At 40.2% G+C, this 20,522-nt stretch overlaps 1 protein-coding gene across 1 annotated transcript in view; it reads right to left on the reverse strand.

Moving 5' to 3' along the window:
• Positions 1-20,522, reverse strand: part of PARP4 (poly(ADP-ribose) polymerase family member 4) — a 52,585-nt gene that overhangs the window by 380 nt on the left and 31,683 nt on the right. Inside the window, exons 24-35 of the mRNA XM_063305800.1 lie at positions 19,359-19,458; positions 17,587-17,757; positions 11,961-12,041; positions 10,115-10,195; positions 8,617-8,712; positions 7,929-8,051; positions 5,680-5,733; positions 5,265-5,333; positions 4,883-5,146; positions 3,047-3,121; positions 2,346-2,448; positions 1,229-1,358 (exon numbers count right to left, since the gene is read on the reverse strand). Coding sequence (XP_063161870.1) covers positions 1,229-1,358; positions 2,346-2,448; positions 3,047-3,121; positions 4,883-5,146; positions 5,265-5,333; positions 5,680-5,733; positions 7,929-8,051; positions 8,617-8,712; positions 10,115-10,195; positions 11,961-12,041; positions 17,587-17,757; positions 19,359-19,458 — 1,347 coding nt within the window. The remainder of the gene's footprint in view (positions 1-1,228; positions 1,359-2,345; positions 2,449-3,046; positions 3,122-4,882; positions 5,147-5,264; positions 5,334-5,679; positions 5,734-7,928; positions 8,052-8,616; positions 8,713-10,114; positions 10,196-11,960; positions 12,042-17,586; positions 17,758-19,358; positions 19,459-20,522) is intronic.

The following is a 20,522-nucleotide window of genomic DNA, read 5'->3' on the forward strand; positions in this document are numbered from 1 at the left end:
AATAGACAAACGCATTAATTTCAAAGCAGCAATAGCAAAACAGACTATTGTTACCCAGTTACTCCAATTTGGAATAATGAAAAGAAAGATACATGGACTGTATTAAAAATTATTCTCACACTTGGTATGTCTCCAAATAGGACTCACATTTAAATCAAAGTGTGGAAATGTCAAATAGTGGGTACTCCCAGAACTTTTCTGAGTCCAGTTTAAATGCTTTTAACTTTGAAAGGCCTGAACGATTTAGGACTAGTTTATCAGAAAAACCACTTTCTCACCCTTGAGACCACTTCAGGAGTAGCTAAGCTTTGTGGGCTAATAGTCATATCAGATTTTAAGAACTGGCTGTTATTTGGTTGTTGGGGTGGGTGGGCAGAAGTATCTGTTTGCAGAGTAGCTGCCATGGTGGGTATAATCAGTCACAAAGCATGCTTTTACCAGAAAGGTTACTTACTTACTTACTTACTTACTTATTTATTTCATATGGCATAGCAGAATGCAGCATTGTTGCATAAAAATCAACAATATATAAAAGTGTATAAAATATAGGACATTGGGACAATAAATTATTTTAAAAACATGCAATCCAAATGATGAATAAAATGATGAGTAAATTAAGTTACGTATGAGCAGTTGCTAAATTAACTAAGCCTATGGCCAGATATCTAGATCATTTAGCCATTGGAGAGCAGTACCCTCAAAAGGTAACTGATACAGTTGCTTTATGCAGCTTCTGGTCCACATGAATGCCAGCTACTACCCCAGCTGATCTTTGTCTTTTTCTTGGTAGGTAAACATACTTCCAAATAAAGCTCTAAGCTGCAGCAACCAACGGTTGATTTTTTTAAAATACCCACTGGGCATCAACAGAGTTGTGAGATTTTCTCAGACAGAAAAAATGCCACTGCAGGTTGGGCCTTTGATCTATATCCTGCCAGCTTCCCATTTTTTAAAATTAATTAAATAATAATAATAAAGCGGGGCAGAGAACTTGGTGCCAAGGGAGCAATTTCTTTAAAAATCTCTGTTTTTAATTTTAGGGGGATTATGAATTTAGTCTGGTTGTCATGTTTATATTGCTTTCCAATGTATAACTATATTTTTCTTACAGGGACTACAGATTAATGGTATTACTGATTAAAAGTCATATCTTTTTAAAACAGCCTGATTAAAAGTCATATATTTTTAAAACAGCTTGAATATTATTTTGTTTTGTTCCCAAGTGTACCATGAGCGGGGAGAGTCCTTCAGTTTCATTAGAGATTTGAAGATAAGACCTTCCAGTTGTTTGAAATATACAGCCTGGAGCACCAAAAGGGTAGCAATCAACTGCAACAACTTCTCTTTTCCTTTTGGACCTAGAGGAATAGAAATGAAGCAATGGAGTTGTGTATGTTTCACTTTAAACGGCTAATTCTTGATCACACTTAACATAGTAAAGTAGCCTGATGGCACAATTATCTGAACTTTGAACATCCGAACGTTTTGTTTATATATGTCCCTCACTCTGTGTAGACATAAAAAAGGGAAAAGATGCCCTCAAGTCAAGCTTGACTCTGGATAACTACATGGACATCCATGCAATTTTCTTAGCAATAAGGAAGTGGTTTGCCATGGCCTTCTTCCAGAATGTGTTTTCAGCTTCCCAGTCTGGCCTACAGCCCTGCTGTTCCCTAGTGGTGTCCCACTGAGGGGCTCGCTCTGCCCAGACAAAATCAAACATGTCCTGCTTCTTGTTGAGATTATTTCAGATGAGGTAAAAATATCTCTACAAGCCAGAAGTTCAAATTAAGAATTCAGTGTCTGTTGATCATCATTTTAGAAGACTTGAGATCTAAGTACACAGTCTCAATTTAATGCAGGACCTGCAAGAATCTATATAAAGCAAAAAAAGTTTTGCGATTCTTCGCGTACTGACGTGCAGTTATTACCCTATAACTCTGCAGAGATGTAACAGAATATCACTGACAACCATTAGCCTGGAATTGAGACTTTTTTTTAAATTAAGGATTTATTTTTTTAAAAAGGTGGTGTTTTTACAGCAAACTAAGTTCATTTCCTAACATTACTGTTACTTGACATTTGTAGCCGGGTTACTTTCCATTTATGGGAAAGTTACTTCTTTTTAAGTATTGTGGTTTCAGTCCAGAGCAAGTTAACTGCCTGTTGTCCATTACAAACAGTGGGCTATAGCGAACTTTTCATACTAGGGAAACGTATTAATTGATACTAAATCTATCAGGTAATCCTGTCTTCTCAAGAATCTGAATAGAACTGCAGTGTATTTTTCCTGGATACATTGGAAAGTACAAGTATATAGTATAAATGACTGAAAATGTCCTTACCAAGTGACTGGATTCCTTTTTTTTCAAGTGAAACATAGATTAAATGATGCACATCAAGATCTAAAAGAATCCCAAGCTCAGAGGTAAGTTGCCAAAATCCATCCTATAAAATAAAATACTATCTTCAAAATTTGAAAGAAATGTACATGTTTTATAAAGCAAATCAAGTTGTAGTATTTTTGTCTTTTCATTTTTATAATATAATCTTAAAACTAAACAAGGCAACTTTATCCAAGTAGGTGGTCCACAAAACAAGACAAAGAGAGTCTTTCCCCACTGAATACCATTTAAAACATAATATGGGAGACATTCCCAAATTCATTCCTTTTTGTGATTTCTGCTTAAATAACATACCATTTAAAATTATTTTAAAAACTATAATGATACTAGCAAACCCTTTATCACTAGGCAAGAAAAATGAGAAATAGCCCTATAATTCAAAGTTCCTAGAGAAAAGAAATGGATTTACACACACAGAGGATGAAGTCTCTGGATTTCACCAAAAAGTGAAAATAAACTTTAAAAACATTATATATTTTACTTTACCAAGGAACAAGAATAGCATACATGTTCCCATCTTTTTATCATTATAACAAACCTGCACAGTAGGCTAGATTCAGAGATTGAACAAAATATATATACATGCCTATTCAGAACTGAAGCCTATTTTTTTTCATTTTTAAATACAAAGACAATAGTACCTGATTTTGAAGCTTGAAGAGCTGAGGCCAGTCAACAGAACTTAAGGGTGTCCTAAACAGTCTGAGATATGTATCCTGCAAATTCACAGGAAGATAGGAAATCAAAAGACTTTGAAGGAAGAGAATTTAAAATATGTAACAAACTATTTTGCAGCGCTAATCTTCAAGTGGTCAAGAAACGTGCAAATTTGCTAAATTCTCCATACCACTAAAGTATAGGTGAGAAGTGATGAAAAGGAGAAACAGCATTCTTGTCAAAAAATCAACCTGTTGGGTATGACAGAAGAAAGAAGGCTGCTAGCTACAATTCTGGTCTTCTCTAAGAATTCTAGCCTGACACTATTAGCATTCCTCAACCACAATTAAATTATAAAATCAGTGTTCTTTTCACTAAGGACTTCATGGTATCACCTTTAGTCAAGAGCAAATTTATTTTGTTGTCAACTGATTAGATATACAGTATAAAAAAAGCTTGAATCCCTTTGTAAAATAAAATAGTGAAGGTTGAATGAACAGTAATGCCTCCAATGTTATAAGCCCCCAGATGGTAGTTCTAATGTGCTAGAAGCTCTGATGTGTTCTTTAGTATCTGTTCTTTCACTTCAGTTGTTGGGAAGTTGTGAGAAAAGGCTGTGTTGCTACTGTTTCTGAAATGGAAGCCTGTAGTGAGTACTTGTCAGTGTGCTTTAAACATTTTGCCATAAGTGAACTTCTGAAGGAGCCCTTCCAATTGAAATTCACCACTAAAAGCAGATGGTTTATGCTGATGACTCTGTTGACTTGAGCACTATGCATTGCTGGGCCAAGAAATGTAAATACGTTGAGTCAGAAAGAGCTGCTTTGTGTGATCAAGAATGATGTGAATGGCCTTTCACATGAGAAAGGTTGAGGTTAAGGCCAGTTGGTGGATCATTTAAAGAGACACTGCTGTCAAGCTTGGCATTTCACATTATTGATGTTCTTCAACATTGGAAAGTTTGTGAAAGATGGGTTTCTCACATGCTGATGGCAGAGATTAAAGCTTCAGGAGTGAAATTTGCCAGCAATTATTGTCACATGATGAGGCTGAAGGTGAGAAATTTCTTCCCAGCATCATGACATCTTCCCAGCATCATGACACCCAAGAAAACACAGGCTTACCATTATGACCAATAAATGAAATGCCAGTCCATGGAAGATCATCACAGAACTTTACCTGCAACCCAAGCCCTCAAAACCCAGGCTTTAGCAGGAAAACTCATGGTTGCAGTTTTTGGGGACCCAGATAGTGTTACTCACATGGATTTCCTTGAACCTGGCACAACTATCAATTTGGAGTGCTATGCTGCAATTAAGCAGTGTTTGGAAGCACAAGGAGGAAATTTTCCTGCATCATAACAATGCTAGGCCTCATACCACACAAGCCACCCAAAAGGCAATTGTGAAGTTGGATCTGTCTTATCCCATCCGCCATACAGTCCAATCCTGGTGCATTGTGATTTACGTCTTTTCCCAAAATTGAAGGAATTTGTGGGCATCTGTTTGATTCAAATGAAAAGGTGGAAAGGACCATCAGGACTTGGTTGAGGAGATGAAGTGGGGAATTCTTTAATAATGGCTTTAAGAAGCCTGTCCATCATTGGCAAAAGTGCAGCAAAAGGTGGTGATTATGTGGAGAAGTAAATACAGGTAACAATAGAATTCACTTCAAGGATTATTTTCCTGTTTCATTTATTAAAATATCCCTATTTAAAGTTATGGAAGTGGACACATTACTTTTCATTCAACCTTCGTATAAACAAACCATACAAGGGCATCCATATTCTAAATAACTATTAAATATATATTAGAATTTACCTTGCACGAATGCTCTTCTGAAGATTTAGCTGCATAACGAGTTGTCTTTAATTTCATTTCAGAAGCAGTTTTCAGTTTTTTACAAGAAGCAGATCGTTTCCATTTTTTTGCAGGTCCTAATTTTGAAATTTCCACTTCTGACTGAAAGGCAGCCTGGGACTTACGAATGATTTTCTTTTTTGTTTTACAAGCAAGGGCTCTCTGAGGTTTTTCTAAAGCAATTTCTTCCGTGAGTGACTCGGGCAAGAAGACTCCAGGCATTTCCTGTAAATCAAAACTGAGTTCATGATGAGACTGGCCTTTGCCCGCAATGTAAGCTGATAAATCTGATGTTTGAGGGGGGAAGAAAAGAAAGGCCCACTTGGCTTATCTGAGCACTGACCTGCACTTGAGTGCCAAAAGTACCATCTTGAGAATGAACTTCAATGGCATTCATGGCGCACATGCTAATCTGTGGAGTTTTAAAAAAATACTTTAGATGTTCTATTTTTTTTTCATCATTATAGAAAAGCCCTTTGCCAACTCTTGAATATTTAAGCATTTCCCTGAATGAAGCTGCACAGCTTGACAAAAAGCCCCCTGAATTTCTATTTTACATCCCAAATGCTGTCTCAAACCCAGCTTTGCAGGAAATTATATATTATATATATCTCCTCCAAATTGTAAAAAGACCGTTGTCTTAAAAGATTTGCCTAAAAATAATGGTTGATCACAATTTGGTGTTTCACAAAAGTTACTAATAGTTTTTAGAATGAAGCATGTTGCCAGTTTATTATTTATATTAGCAGAATACTGACCTCATTTGATGCAAAGCCAAGAAAATCACACTCAGATGCAAAACAATTCTCCAACTGTTGAATAAACATTTGCTTAGATTTAGATTAGATTCATAAACATTCTGATTTTCTAAATTATTGCTCTGAACAGTGGAAAGTTGGTTAAAATATTTGAGTTGCATGGCTTCTCAAACATTTTTCTGGAATGTCTGTCATAAAGCCTAAAAGGCGCTCCCATTTCTACTTTAGAGAAATGTGAGAAGTTTCTTTACATCATCTGTCTGGAAATGTACATAAATTAGATAACATAAATAATTTTTATTTACACCAACAATGTTTTTCCAAGTAATTTTATGTCTGAATTACTCCATCAGAGATAATAGTATCTCAATGATTTATATTCTCCAGAATCAAAATCAGAAGTGTTACATTTGTGGAATAAAGGCATAGGGCCTGGTTACTTGAGGGACTGCCTGTCTCCCATAGTATCCGCCCAGCTAACCTGATCTGGCAGCACTGGCCTGCTCTGAGTTCCTTCAGTTAAACAATGCCATCTATCAGGACCCCAGAAGTGCACCTTCTCTATAGCAGTGCCTGCCCTCTGGAATAAGGTTCTCCCTAAAAGGCATTGGCGGGCTCCATCCACCCTAGCTCAAAGCCCGGGAGAAGACCCAGGTCCTTAAGGCCCCCAGAATGCTATCAGGGTGGGAGCTACCCAGATTTCAGGGAGAACCTCATTCCAGGGGGCAGGTGCTGTGACAGAGAAGGCACACTTCTGGAGCCTCAAAATATCTTTTGAGGCTTTTGAGACTTCTGGAGTCTCAAAAAAGAGACCTGAAGTGTGCCTGCCCTTTTGGTCCAAACTGCTGGGCAGAGATCACTGGAGACAGGCAATCCATCAAACAGCCAGGCCCACTACTATGTAGGGCTTTATAGGTTATAATCAGCACCTTGAATTGCATTCAGAAGCAACATGGCAACCAGTGCAGCTTGTGAAGCAGAGGTGTCACATGGGTATACCAAGGCATGCCCATATATGTCCAAAGCTGATCACAAGGATGACATCATGATCCAATCTGAGAATCCCTACATTTGTGTAATACCTAATATTTATGCTAATCAGGCAGCAACTGATCCATCAGGGAAACAAAGCTGAGGACATGAAGGAGGGTTCTTTTAAGTGAATAGAAGAAGTTTGTTGACTGTCAGCCATAAACATAAAATGTCAGTGTTTTTTTTCCTTTTTCCCCATACTACATTTTTGTGGAATGACAAATTAACGTATCAGTCACACAATAAACTTTTACATACTTTTTAAAAGTTCTTGCAATACTTTATTGCTTCTGCAGCTATTCTTTTGGGGAAACACTTCTCAATATCCTCCAACATAAAACAGTTGAGTTTTGCTTAAATGATACTGACAAAGGTCCTGTTCTAAGTGAATTTATATATACTGTATTTCAACAAGATTGAAAAATTTCCTTTTCTGGCTGAATGTTAGAAAAATCTTCCTAACCAGCTATTAAGGAAGATAATAAACTTTCCTTCTCCAGGTATGTTCAAAAGAAAGACTCTATAACGATTTGTCAGGGATGCTCTAATTTGAATTCCTGTAATGATGAGGGGTAGAATTCAGCCTAAATAGCTCCTTCCAAATTTATGATCCTTTATTTCTCTAGAACTAATGAAGGAGATGAAAAGTGTGCGGGGAGAATTTAGTACGCTATGATATCATACCATCCTTCTGAACTGTATTACTAGGAATCTGTCCCTCTGCCAGAGTAACAATACAACTTTCCCCAACACCAGAGCCTCTGGGAGTTTTATAACATAGAATATTCCGCATCAATTGCTGGAGACATTCATCTCCTATCTGTGCACCCAGCACCTGCTCTAATCAGGCAGTGGTGCATCACAAAAGTATGTGTACCTCAGGCAAATCAGCCTTTTTCTGCTCCTCTGCCACACAGCCAGAAGGAACACATCATTACCATTCTGCTCTTGTTCTGGATGTGTCTGGTTTCAACTGCAATAAACTCAAACCTTTCATGCACATTCCAAATCTTCTGAGGAAAAAAATGTGAAAGAAACTTGACTTTCCTTCTCTAAATGGATGTCCTCCACAAGTGTTGAAACTGTAGTGCCAGAATTCCTCATAGAAATTCTGAGAGTCTGGGTCCCAATATACATGGAAGCTGCCTCATCTTTCCAAAGGAAGAAGCACTAAATCGCATTACATTAAGGAGTGGGGGAAGAGTCATTATACATACTATACTGGTATCATCCAGAAAGTCTGTTACTGAATATTCCATGCAGGGTAAAATATCTACATCTTCTTTGGCTATAGGCTCCAAGACATCTAAAGTATCAGCACTTTGATCTTCATCTGCCTCCTAATCAAGAAGTACCAAAAGAATACAAGAGGAATAAATATTGTTAAATATCCAAAGCCAAGAATAGTATCAGTTAATCATACATGTCCCCTGGAATTCTGAAAGAGGAAAACAATCCTCTTAGAACCGGCTCCTCCCTCCCACTGCCCAAACTTCAGCTCTGTTGGAATTACAACTCTCAGAATCCTTAACTTTGCTGGTTGAGAGCTACAGTCCCACCACCTCTGGATGCCAGCTTGAGATTATAGCACGTTCCCTAACCTGAGCATCATCCACATCTATGAACTTCAAGACTTCAAATGACTTGCTGGCTTAGAATTCTGGAAGGTTGTTCTATTAGTAAAAGTATATATGTGTGCAAGATATAAATTGTACTTTAATTAATCTATCCATTAATATTCTAGTGCACTGACCATTTTCACCTATGGTCTATTTTTTGTTGGAATTAAGATAATTTAGGTTATCTGTTCTGATGTCCTCCAGATCTATTGGACTTTAATTTCCATAATTCAGCGCTAGTATGGAAAAAAATGGGGAAGGATGGTTTGAAGATGAACATACATACCCTTTTTTCAATTGCCACAAAGCTTGTAAACTGGGTCACAATGGAGTTCTTCAGGCTGAGCTCAATGATGAAGGACTTCAGCTGTTGTTTCTTCATCTAAATAGTTAAGGCCCAGGCAAATGTTAAAGAGTCTACTTCCCTGCAGGGATAAGCAACCTGATATCTACTAGATGTTTTAGACTACAAATCTCATAAATTAAAGTGCTGGACTAGGAGTGGGGAGATGCAAGTCCTAATCCACCCTCAGCCACTGAAACTCACTGGGTGGCCTTGGGCCATCAGTTTCTCTCAGCCCTATCTACATCACAAGTTGCTGTTGATAAAAATAGGAGAAGGGAGAACTAACTGCCTTGAGTTACTCTGCAAAGGGTAGGATATAAATAAAATAAATAAATCTACACCTCATTTGCCATCTAGAGCACCCACTTTATTGTATCTAAGATTTGCAGCACTTGGAGCAGCTGGGCATCCTATCAGCAATGTTCTGTGGTGACAGAAAGTGAATATCAAGTGCATTTCCTCCCAACCCACACAATCACCCTTCTGCCACCTTGTGAATGTCCTCAATTTGCTGTTGAGTAAACTCCTTGAGTAGGGAAAGTTGAGCAGTACTCAAAAACCAAGATTCCAGACAGCAATCTGCATCTCTCCTTTCCTCTTGCCATACTTATTTCCAAAGTGAAGAAACTGGCCACTGTATGAAAGGGTAGCTCCTCAGAGTGACTGGGAAAGACAGGAGATGTTGGCAAGGCACAACAGCAGACAGGAAGAGGAGGTACTCTGAAGAGCCAGAAGATGGAATGAAGTAGGAATTCCTGCCAGTTCTCTCACTGTACAGCCCCAGAGAAAACTGTGTAACTGTCTTCCCAGTATTTTCTCTGGATGAGCAGCTAAACCAGACATTAATCAGCTCGACTAGCAAATATATCCATACATCTCATAGCATGTTAGGGACATAGCGATACAAAGCCAATCTCAGATCATCACAGCCATTGTGTGGGGAAGGAGCCTCAGTTAGCCTTGTGTATCTTGTTCCAAACTGATTCTATTTATTTATTTAGCAAATTTATATAGCTGCCCATCTAGGCAGTTTACAAACATAATAACAATTAAAACCATATAACGTGACTCTGGGCAGCTTACAAACATAATTAAAACCATATAAAAATTCAAGAAACACTCAAACATAAATAAAAATAAAAACATGAAAAACCCCAAGCTTCCAGGAGAACAACAATCACTTAACTTAATTTTATAAGAGAATCGTAGTCCTATAGCAATTATTTAATCTGAAACTACCCTAAGAATGTAAGAAAAGCCCAAAGCTTGTCTAGTACAGCATCCTGTTTTCTTCAAGAAGCAACGAAATGTCTCTGAGAAGGTTAGATAAACAGAAGCTGGATGCAATCTGTTTGATGCAATTTTATAGGTGGCAGTCATAATTAAAATGGTTAATAAATACAGTGTTACATGTTTTTTTATTTTCCTGGCAACACACCTCATGTTCTGTTTCCTTTTCATCAAGCATTCCTTGTTCATAATCTCTAATATAGGCTCTTGCTGCAAGTTTGTGGAGCATCTGTACCAGGGACAAGAGCAGACATCCTGATCAGTAATATTAAAACAATGATTACATAGTTTTGCTTTGTCAAAAGTGTATTGAGCAGCCTGCTTCTGAGTGTAAATAGTGTACTGGAAAAGAATTATTCTCCCTGTATCATCAGAGAAAACAAGTAACTCACCTCAGCTGATCATGAATGGACATCTCTACTCCTAAAATTAAAAATCCATCTTTTAACATTATATATGAGTTGGCCAAAGGACCCAACATTTCAGGAAGAAAGATTTTATTAGATAACTACAAACAATTCAACACTTTAATGGGTTAGGATGGAAAATGGAGGAGAAGGGAGGCTTTGCAATGCCAGGCTACAGTTTCCTAAAACTAGGCAGGGCTTTGGATTCTAAGAAAAATGCTCCACTTCACAATGCTCAGAGACACATGAGCATTTTTTGCAACTCCTTAAAATAAACACGGTAACAATTCCACTGTCAAAAGATGCAACTGCTTTAAGGAGGTGCAGACCAAGGCTGTATTTGTGCCAACAAATGTCCTAAAGCATCCTTTTGCCCCTATATCCAAAGCATAGTCTGCCTATGGACTGGCAACAGCAGTGACACAATTGGTTCTGTCACCGCCTTCCTCATTTCTTGGCCATGTACAGCTTCCAAAGCTCCTATCCCCAGTTCAGTGTCAAAGACTGCAGGGACAGACAGACATAATGGTCTTCAGAGATCCTATGTAGCTGTTTCTCCAGTTGCATCTAACCATGGTAGATGCCATGTCCCCATGACATTGCCTTCATTTCTTAATCTATGTGTGAGACAGCCTTAAATTGTCCTTAGCTGAAAGATGGCTAGATCCATGCATTCTCAGGGGAGCACAAGTTTAGTGTACTTTCCTTCCTGTAGAGAGCATAAGGAAGATGACCTTGATGTAGAGATGCAGCTGCTGTTGCCTAGGCAACAACACCAGCGTATCTCCATCACTGTCATCATTCTTACTCTCTAAACTTCCCAAGCCTGCTGAAGAGCTCTTTGCTGGGCTTGCAGAGTTGGTAAGTAGATTCACCCTCTTCACACAAGGTTCCTGTAAGCACCTGGGATCATAGCAGCCAGGCTTAATATTTAGCCTGGAACTAGAGTTTCCTTAAGAATAAAAGGATTACTGAGGAAAAAGTCCCTACTTCCAAGTAATTCTGTTGGATGGGAACAATCTAGAGTCCCCCATTGGGGGAGATGCGCGGTGATATAAATTTAATTATTAATTAATTAATTAATTAATTAATAATAAACAATCTAGCTGTTGGAGTAAAAACTCTTCAACTGAGAGCAGCCCAGGGCTGGAGCCGTATCTGATATCAGCCAAACTTCTTTGTTTATATTTCCAGATTACCAAACTGTGTATAACTTACAACTTCACCTGACTTATTCATCTTAACCCAAACTTTTATTATCATCTTCTGCTCTAGATTCATCCCACATCTGCTTTTTCCTGCTTGTGCTGTAAGGCAGGTCATGAAGAATTCTTCAATAGAGCAACATTCACAATGAGTTGGTGTTCACACATCTAATGCATAAAGTACCTCATGTGTACTGCCTTGCAAGGATGTCCCACTATGTCCAGTGGGATTTATCCTTTTGAATGTGGTGTTATGACTGCATTCTAACTAGAAAAGTATCCATAAATAGAAGGTAGGCTCCTAACTGTTCCATTTTAAAATATTGATTATGTCAAGAGCATGAGGCAGGTTTATAGTTTGAGCAATCAATGTCTAACTCACAGTTCCTGTGGTCTTCTGCAATTCAGTTGTAGACACCAGTGTATGCAATTCTTTTTTATCTACTAATGCATTTAGAATGGCCTGAAAGAGGAAAAAACAGAATATTCTTAATTTAATTGTTAAAAAAAAGTAGGAATGGTGGCATACAGACAATGCAATAGCATGTTTATCTACTTTAGGTTTCATGTAAAGTCAACTGCTTCTATTTACAGTACAAGCTCCATGCAACATTTATTAAACTTCCTATTCAGGTTGAGCATTCCTCTAGGAAAGACAACGTTTCCCAGTTTTCCCTTGCTTCAGAAATTCCAAGGTTTGCTCAACTTTCAGTCAGCCCACTTTTTTTTTTAATATAGTGCATGGACATAATTAATCTGTGTTAATGCTAAGCCATAATATAACTTGGGTTTTGGCTGAAAGTGAGGGTACAAATTTATCCCAAGGGACAGAAATATTTAATTTTAAAGAGCAAATTTTAAACTGTCTTATGAATTCTAGCTTATTTCCATGGCTTGTTATGTATAAACCTGGATTCTTAACTTCTTGTTCTCTGCTTATTTCTTCTGGATACTGACAAAAGAAACATTGAAAACAAACCAGAAAAAGCTGAATAAACCATGTCTATCTGACTCTGGCCTGTTCAACACATTGTCAAAGAAATCCTGTACTAATACAGTGGGAAAATAAGCAATAAACCTACAGAACTACTGTTTAAAATACAGGTTGACTATAGTCTGCAGATAATTTTTGGACATAGACTAAAATTGTAATATAATAACTACAGACTAGTAAAGGTAAAGGTTTCCCTTGACATTAAGTCCAGTCGTGTCTGACTCTAGGGGGCGGTACTCATCTCCGTTTCAAAGCCGAAGAGCCAGCGTTTGTCTGTAGACACTTCCATGGTCATGTGGCCAGCATGACTAAACGGAACGCTGTTACCTGCCCGCCTGTCATGAGTAAGGATGGAGAGCAGGGGGCTCCCATCCAGGCTGTAAAGCGCATGCGTAGTACTGAGGAATTAGGTAGCCATTCAAAGAGACACAGATCGGGCCCGCCTTAGTCTTTGGGGTTTATATGTCTGGGTTTTTCCCACGCTTCTTCAGTTTGTTAGGATTTTCTGTTATGTAGCAGTAATAAAACACTAGAGACCTATTCCTTGTCTCAGCGTGGTTCCTGGCTGTTAGGACATCAATCCTAACAAACTCCTACTCCCATCGAAAGAGGGAGGAACAAAGAATTTAAAGGGGAGACATTTGGAAATGTCTTCAGAAAACCAAGAAATTCGGCTCGCCATCCAACAATTGGCAGCAGCCCTGCAACAACACCAACAACAGGTAGATCTACAGGTCAACACATTACAAGCTGCCATGCTACAGCAGTTACAACAACCGGCTCTGATTAACCCACAACCAGTGCCAGCAGCAGCAGCAGCAACTCCGCAAGTAGTCTTGAGATCCCAGGGCAGTCTACCAGAGAGGTTTGGAGGAGAAACAGGACAGTTGAGAACCTTTCTCACACAGTGCACAATGTTTTTCGACAGCAGACCGGCAGAGTTTCCCACAGACAGAACCAGAGTCACCTTCATACTAAGTCTGCTAAAGGGACCAGCAGCCAAATGGGCTATTCCCATGGTGGAGAACAACGACCCGATTCTCAACGACTACCAGAACTTTTTGGCAGGTTTCCTAGCACACTTTGATGTCCCAATCAGAGAGGTCACTGCCAGCCGGGAAATTCGGAAGCTCAAGCAAGGTAACAAGAGGGTGGGAATCTACATTGCTGATTTCAAGTTGTTAGCAGGAGATCAGGACTGGAATGAGAGTGCATTAAAAGACCAATTCAAACAGGGGCTGGATGAAAAAATTAAGAATGAATTAGTGCGCCAGGGAACACCAGCTAACCTAGAAGCCTTATATCAGTTGTCTGTGGTCATAGATGCCAGGCTAGAAGAGCTCAGACAGATGCAGCCGGGGAGAAACAGGGCCCTCAGAGCGCTTCCAGGATTTCCAGCTCTCTCCGTAGCATCCACTCACTCAGCACCAGAGGAGCCGATGCAGATCGGGGCGAGCAGGAGGCTTATTTCCGAGGCTGAGAGGCAGAGAAGGAGAGAGAGAGCCCTCTGTTTTTACTGCGGAGCCCAGGGGCACATGGTGAGAGCTTGCCCAGCGAGAAGCCAAACAACTTCAGTAAGACCCCCAGGGCAAGCAGCTGAAACAAGAGCCATCTCCGCGTCTGCTTCCACCAGGGAAACTCCGTCGGTCTCCCTCCACAGAGCTCAGCAGGGAGACCATCAATCAATTAAGGAGGGCTCATTCCAAGGATTCCAGGCAATCCTTTTACTACTTACCCGTAATAATGCACGTCAACCCAGAGCATCAGGTCAAGCTAGAGGCCCTCGGGGATTCCAGAGCTTCAACCAATTTTATTGATGTGCAGACCGTACAAGACTTCAACATCCCGACCATAGAATTGCCATGTCCCATAGAAGTGGAGACCATTGACAGCCAGGGCCGATTAGAAGGTTCACAAAACCGGTGCAACTGACAATGGGAGACCACACTGAGTGGATCCAGCTTTATGTTACTGCATCGCTTAATGTGCCTGTAATCCTAGGCACACCTTGGCTGAGGATCCACAACCCATTGCTGAACTGGACTACGGGAGCAATCTCCTTCCCAGCTAAGGAATGCCAGCACCACAAGATTCAAGCCGCTCTCTGCTCTCCAGCAACCAACGCAGTCACGGAAGCAGGGGGGGTCCAGTTGCCAGCCAAATATGCAGATTTCGCAGACGTTTTCAGCGAACAAGAGGCCACAGCACTACTCCCCCATAGGGACTGTGATTGCACCATTGAGTTGATACCAGGAGCCAGGATTCCAGCAAAGAAACAATATCCCATGTCTCCCAAAGAACTAGCCACCTTAAAGGATTACTTGGATTCTAATCTCCAAAAGGGGTTCATCCGACCATCTACTTCCCCAGCGTCTGCTCCTACCTTCCTCGTACCAAAGAAGCCTGACCCGTTGGCACCTGCAAACCAGGAGACACCCATGAGAGTGGTCCACGATTTCAGTTTTTTAAATAAACAAACAAAAAAAGAAACTTATCCCCTCCCGCTAATCTCTGATCTGCTGGATCGCTTACAGAAAGCACGCATTTTTACCAGGTTGGATCTCAGGAATGCATACAATCTGATCCGGATGAAAGAGGGGCACGAATATCTGACTGCCTTCGACACCAGGTTTGGTAAATTTGAGTACCTTGTTTTGCCCTTTGGCTTGTCTAATGCAGGAGCCATATTTTCCCGATTTATGAATCAAATTTTCTCTGATTTACTAGATAAGTATCTAGTCATTTATCTAGATGACATATTAATTTTCTCTGAGGATGCTACAACTCATGTAACCCATGTACGTAATGTCTTACAAAGACTGAGAGAGAACAAGCTGTTCGCCAAGCTAGAGAAGTGTGCCTTTGATTTAACTGAATTACATTTCCTGGGCTATAAGGTATCAACAGAAGGCATATCCATGGATCCTTCTAAGGTCCAGGCAATTCTCTCTTGGCCACCTCCCCGAAATGTTAAAGAAGTACAAAGATATCTAGGATTTTGCAATTTCTACAGGCGGTTCATAAAAAACTTTAGTGACAGGGCTAGACCCCTCACACAGCTTTTGAAGAAAGGATCAAAATTCATTTGGGGGGAGAGAGAGCAAGCAGCCTTCCAAGAATTTAAGCAACGCTTTGCATCCCAGCCGCTGCTAAGACACCCTGATCCCACGAAGCAATTCATAATGCATTCAGATGCTTCCGATATTGCCATTGGGGCAGTGTTATTGCAATATACAAACAAAACAATAATACGTTGCTTCCGTGTGCCTTTTTTTCACGCATGCTCTCACCAGCAGAGAGAAACTATGATGTTTTTAACAAGGAGTTGCTGGCAATTAAAGCAGCATTCCAAGAGTGGAGGCACTGGCTAGAAGGTGCAACCTTTCCTGTGAAAGTTTGCACCGATCACAAGAATTTACAGCTTCTACAAAACACCAGATCCCTCACCCCACGCCAAATCAGATGGAGCCAGTTTTTCTCCTGTTTCAATTTTGTTATTTATGTGCCCGGGGCGCAAAACTGCTTGGCAGACGCCCTGTCTCGATCCTTTCAGACAACCCCCGCCACTCACCAGGAGGTACAGGCTACTATATTACAATCTTACAACTTTGATCAGTCTATGAGGGGGAACCAAACAGAGATTTTAGCAGCAGGCAGACAAGCAGAGGACCTATTTACAAGAGTCAGAGCTCAGCAGCAACAGGACCTGTATGCCAGGGCCAGGATGGATGACCTCCAGAGGAACCCGCAAGACACTGCCCCCCCATTCAATGTGGAGGCAGGAATCCTCTGGCATAGTGGGCGATTATATATTCCCCTGTCATTGAGGGAAGAAGTACTGAGACTTTGCCATGACCATCAAACAGCAGGCCACAGAGGTGTTTTCAAAACTCTCCATAGAGCTCTGAGAGACTACTGGTGGCCTAAGATGACTGCAGACATAAAGGGTTACGTTGCTTCTTGTCACACCTGCAGACGAGCCAAGCCTCTCCCAGGGAAGCCCACAGGACTCTTGCAACCCCTACCCACCCCCAGTAGGCCTTGGGATACAATCTCCATGGGATACAATCTCCATCCTTATTCTCCTCTGCTCTGCACTGTTGAGACCACAGCTGGAGTACTGTGTACAATTCCAGGCATATTTTGAGAAAGATACTGACAGGTTAGAACAGGTTCAGAGGAAGGCTACGAATACAATATGGAAATTTGAGGATATGTCCTATGAGGACAGGCTAAAGGAACTTAGGACGTTCAGTCTACAGAAAAGAAGACTGAGGGGAGACATGGTATCAATATTCAGGCATACAGTATAAAAGCATACCATAGAGGAGATGATCAGGAACAATTTTCTATTGCCACAGAAATTAGGACCATTAATAACAGGCATAAGTTGCACCTACTGTACCTACAGTAGACGTTTTCTAAATATAAAGTAAAAGGTCCTGATGGTAAGATCTGTACAAGCCAGTTTGGTCTAGTGGTTAAGGCAACAGGCTAGGAACCAGGAGACTGGGAGTTCTAATCCCTCTTTAGGCATGAAAGCCAGGTGGGTGACCTCAGGCCAGTCACTCTCTCTCAGCCCAATTCACCTCACAGGGTTGCTGTTGTGGGGAAAATAGGAGGAGGAAGGAGCATTAGCTATGTTCGCTGCCTTGAGTTATTTTTAAAAATTTTAAAGGCGGGATAGTAAATAAATAAAAAATTAAAAAATAGTGGAACAATCTACCTCTCTGGACAGCTACCTCCTGAGGATGGTTTAAATTGTTTTTCTTCCATATTGCAGAAGATTGGATGAGATGATTCTTATGGCCCCTTCCAACTCATCGTTCTATGGGAGGTCCAGAAAGTGTTACGTGTATAGCCTTTGCAAACTTGTAACTTTCCTGATTTTTCTTGAAAAATCCATATGGATTTGAATTTATCATATGCATTATTCGTTCATATGAAAGAGATGCTCGCAGTGTACGAGTTTTGAAACAGGAGAAATAAGAAGCTTCTTTGGACAACTTATTACCTGTGTGCAATTGAGGATAAATCCATAAACTAGAAGACACTCGTGGTTAAATAGAGACTGTATCTGAGCAGGAGCACAGCTAAGTGCAGGATCTTCTATAAAGTAATTCTGCCATTCAATGGAAATAGAACTGCACTGTGGAGAAAACATTCTAGTTGTCTGGCTTTTCATCTGCACAGAAATAGAAACAGAAAATTAGTATTTGTTCCTTTTGTTAAATCATTTTACACAGAGTAATAAAAACACAACAGAACAGAACAAGCATGAAGAAATGCTATTTTATAGGACATTTCATCAAGTGGTTTAACCACATCCATCTTTTTTTAAGTGGATTAGACAAAAGCCTTGAACTTGGGAAACTGAATTGTAATAAATGCAAAGGACTAAACTTATTTTTTCCAATTCTAACAGATCAGTTATTATTTTCGGCATATTGTTCTTTTGCACTGCTAATACCAAATATGATTAATACATTTGTAAAATAAGAACTTCATTAAAAATATTTCTTTTTGTTAGTCACCAACAATAGGGCATTTCATACAACGATCCTGTACCAGTTTGAATCCAACTCTATATCTCTGTTTTTTCAGACTGTCTCATCTGTGCTCAGCAGCTATCTACCCAATTCATCTGTGATGCGACAAAAACTGGAAAACAGCAATCTTTTGGTTTGCAGTAGTGAAGCACTACAGGCTGGAGATGGTGCCTCCTTGCCTCAGCTTACCTGTGAGTTCCTGAGCTTGAGTAGATTTACCATTCTGTTGAAAGATCTTTAAAGGGGAAAGGTCCCCCATCAAAGCAACAGCTCTATTTGTTTGTTCCTATCCTGCACACAATTGTCCAGCCGCTGAAGACAGGGTGAAATCAACAATGTTTCTGTTTGCTTTCCCCTGCTGTTTAACAGGAGACAGTAGGTGTGCAAGCCAGGCTTTTTTTTTCTCTTGCTTCCTTGCTTTCTTATCATATTAACATTTTTTTCTTTTCCTGCCCCCCATCACACACAGCATCTTGCTCCAGATGCCTGTTTGCAAGCATTGATTAGAGCAGTGTCTCTCAATCTTGGCAACTTTTAAGATGTGTGGGCTTCAACTCCCAGAATTCCCCAGCCAGCCACTGCAGCAAATAGCACAATTACAGTTACAGTATTGAGAAAAACCCCTGGTAGCAAAAAATACTGGAATGCCATCCTTACCCCATCATTGTTAGCAAGTGGTTTTTATTCATTTGCACTTTTTTTTTGGTACCTTCAGGTAGTACACATGGGGGTCTCCTGTCATCTTATACCCACAACAACTATGTGAGAGAGGTTGGGCTGAACTGCAATGGAGGAATAATGTCTTGGTGCTTGGCAGTTGCTTTTTTTTTTTAAGTAAGAAATGCTAATTTTCTTTTCAAACAACCATGCAAATATACATAACAATGTAGAAATGTAAAATTAGGGTTGCAATTTATTTTATTTCCTTTTTGCATGGAGAGGGATGATATATTCTTTGTTGCTTCCCAGGGCTGTAGTATTCTAGATGGGATACTGTTGATTGGCTGGAAGAAGAGCAACACTTGGTTTATGATGTTCCTGTCTGTTCTCAGCAGATATTAAAATGATAGTAGATTGCCTTCTAAAAATGCTATTAGGTTGTCTTCAAATTGGTTTGTGAGGGGCTAGGGAAGGGGAACATTATAGTATGGAAGTGTCCTGAAGAGTAACTAATAAATATATTAAGTAATAAAACCTCTTCCTATGCCTATAAAAAATAATACTAAAATATACTTGCCTTTCTCTCCCAGTTATATTTTGATTTCACATCAAAATATTCAAAAGCTCCAGCTCCATATTGGGATAAAGACCTCAGCATGTGACGATTTGCTGTAGGACTAAGATGATTTGTAAAGATTTACAATTTATAAAAATCTGCAACAGAGAGTCAACTTGAGCAGGAACAAATTAATATATACTGCAATATATACTGGGCATAGTTACATTAGTCCACAAATCTAATTTACTAGTATAAGTTGGGCATCCAAGGAGTGGGGAGGAGAGGGCCAGTAGTGGTATGTGGGAATGACCTTGGGAGACAGAAGGAAGAGCTGCAGACTGGACAACTGGCTTGTAAAAAACTTCTCAGCCCACAGAAAGAGAGGTGATGTGGGAAGTGTTTCAGAAGGGACCCTTCCTAGTTTTCTGGAGAGTAAAAAGAGAGGAGGGGAGAAATACTTTCAGTCTTGCAAGATTCTGTTAATGTAACCTTGCAATAAAGACTGAGCTAGTACTCCTGGTTGTGCTTCTTGTCTGTACTATCTCACAGGGCAAACATAACCTCACCAATTTGTCTTCTGGTAGAAGGGTATTTTACCTGTAAGATCCCTATTCTTCAGCAAAGGATCGTTACCTTGTCGTGGTGCTGAAGCTTGAGCACCTCAATGTGCCATGAGCTAAACCGTGAAGGGCCACCCAAGACGGGAAGGTCATGACAGAGAGGTCAGACTAAACGCGATCCCTGGGGAAGGTAATGGCAACCCACCCCAGTATTCTTGCCGTGAAAACTAAATGGATCAGTACAACCAGAGATATGTCGGTATACCATCGGAAGATGAGACCCCCAGGTCGGAAGATGGTCAAAATGCTACTGGGGAGGAACAGAGGATGAGTTCAACTAGCCCCAGACGTGATGACACAGCTAGCTCAAAGCCGAAAGGACGGCTAGCGGTCGACGGTGCTGGTGGTGAACGGCGAATCCGATGTTCTAAGGATCAACACACCATTGGAACCTGGAATGTAAGATCTATGAGCCAGGGCAAATTGGATGTGGTTATTGGGGAGATGTCAAGATTAAAGATAGACATTTTGGGCGTCAGTGAGCTGAAATGGACTGGAATGGGCCACTTCACATCAAATGACCACCAGATCTACTACTGTGGACAAGAGGACCACAGAAGAA

This window comes from Candoia aspera, chromosome 5 (assembly GCF_035149785.1).
Source record: "Candoia aspera isolate rCanAsp1 chromosome 5, rCanAsp1.hap2, whole genome shotgun sequence".
NCBI classification, from domain to species: Eukaryota; Metazoa; Chordata; class Lepidosauria; order Squamata; family Boidae; genus Candoia; species Candoia aspera.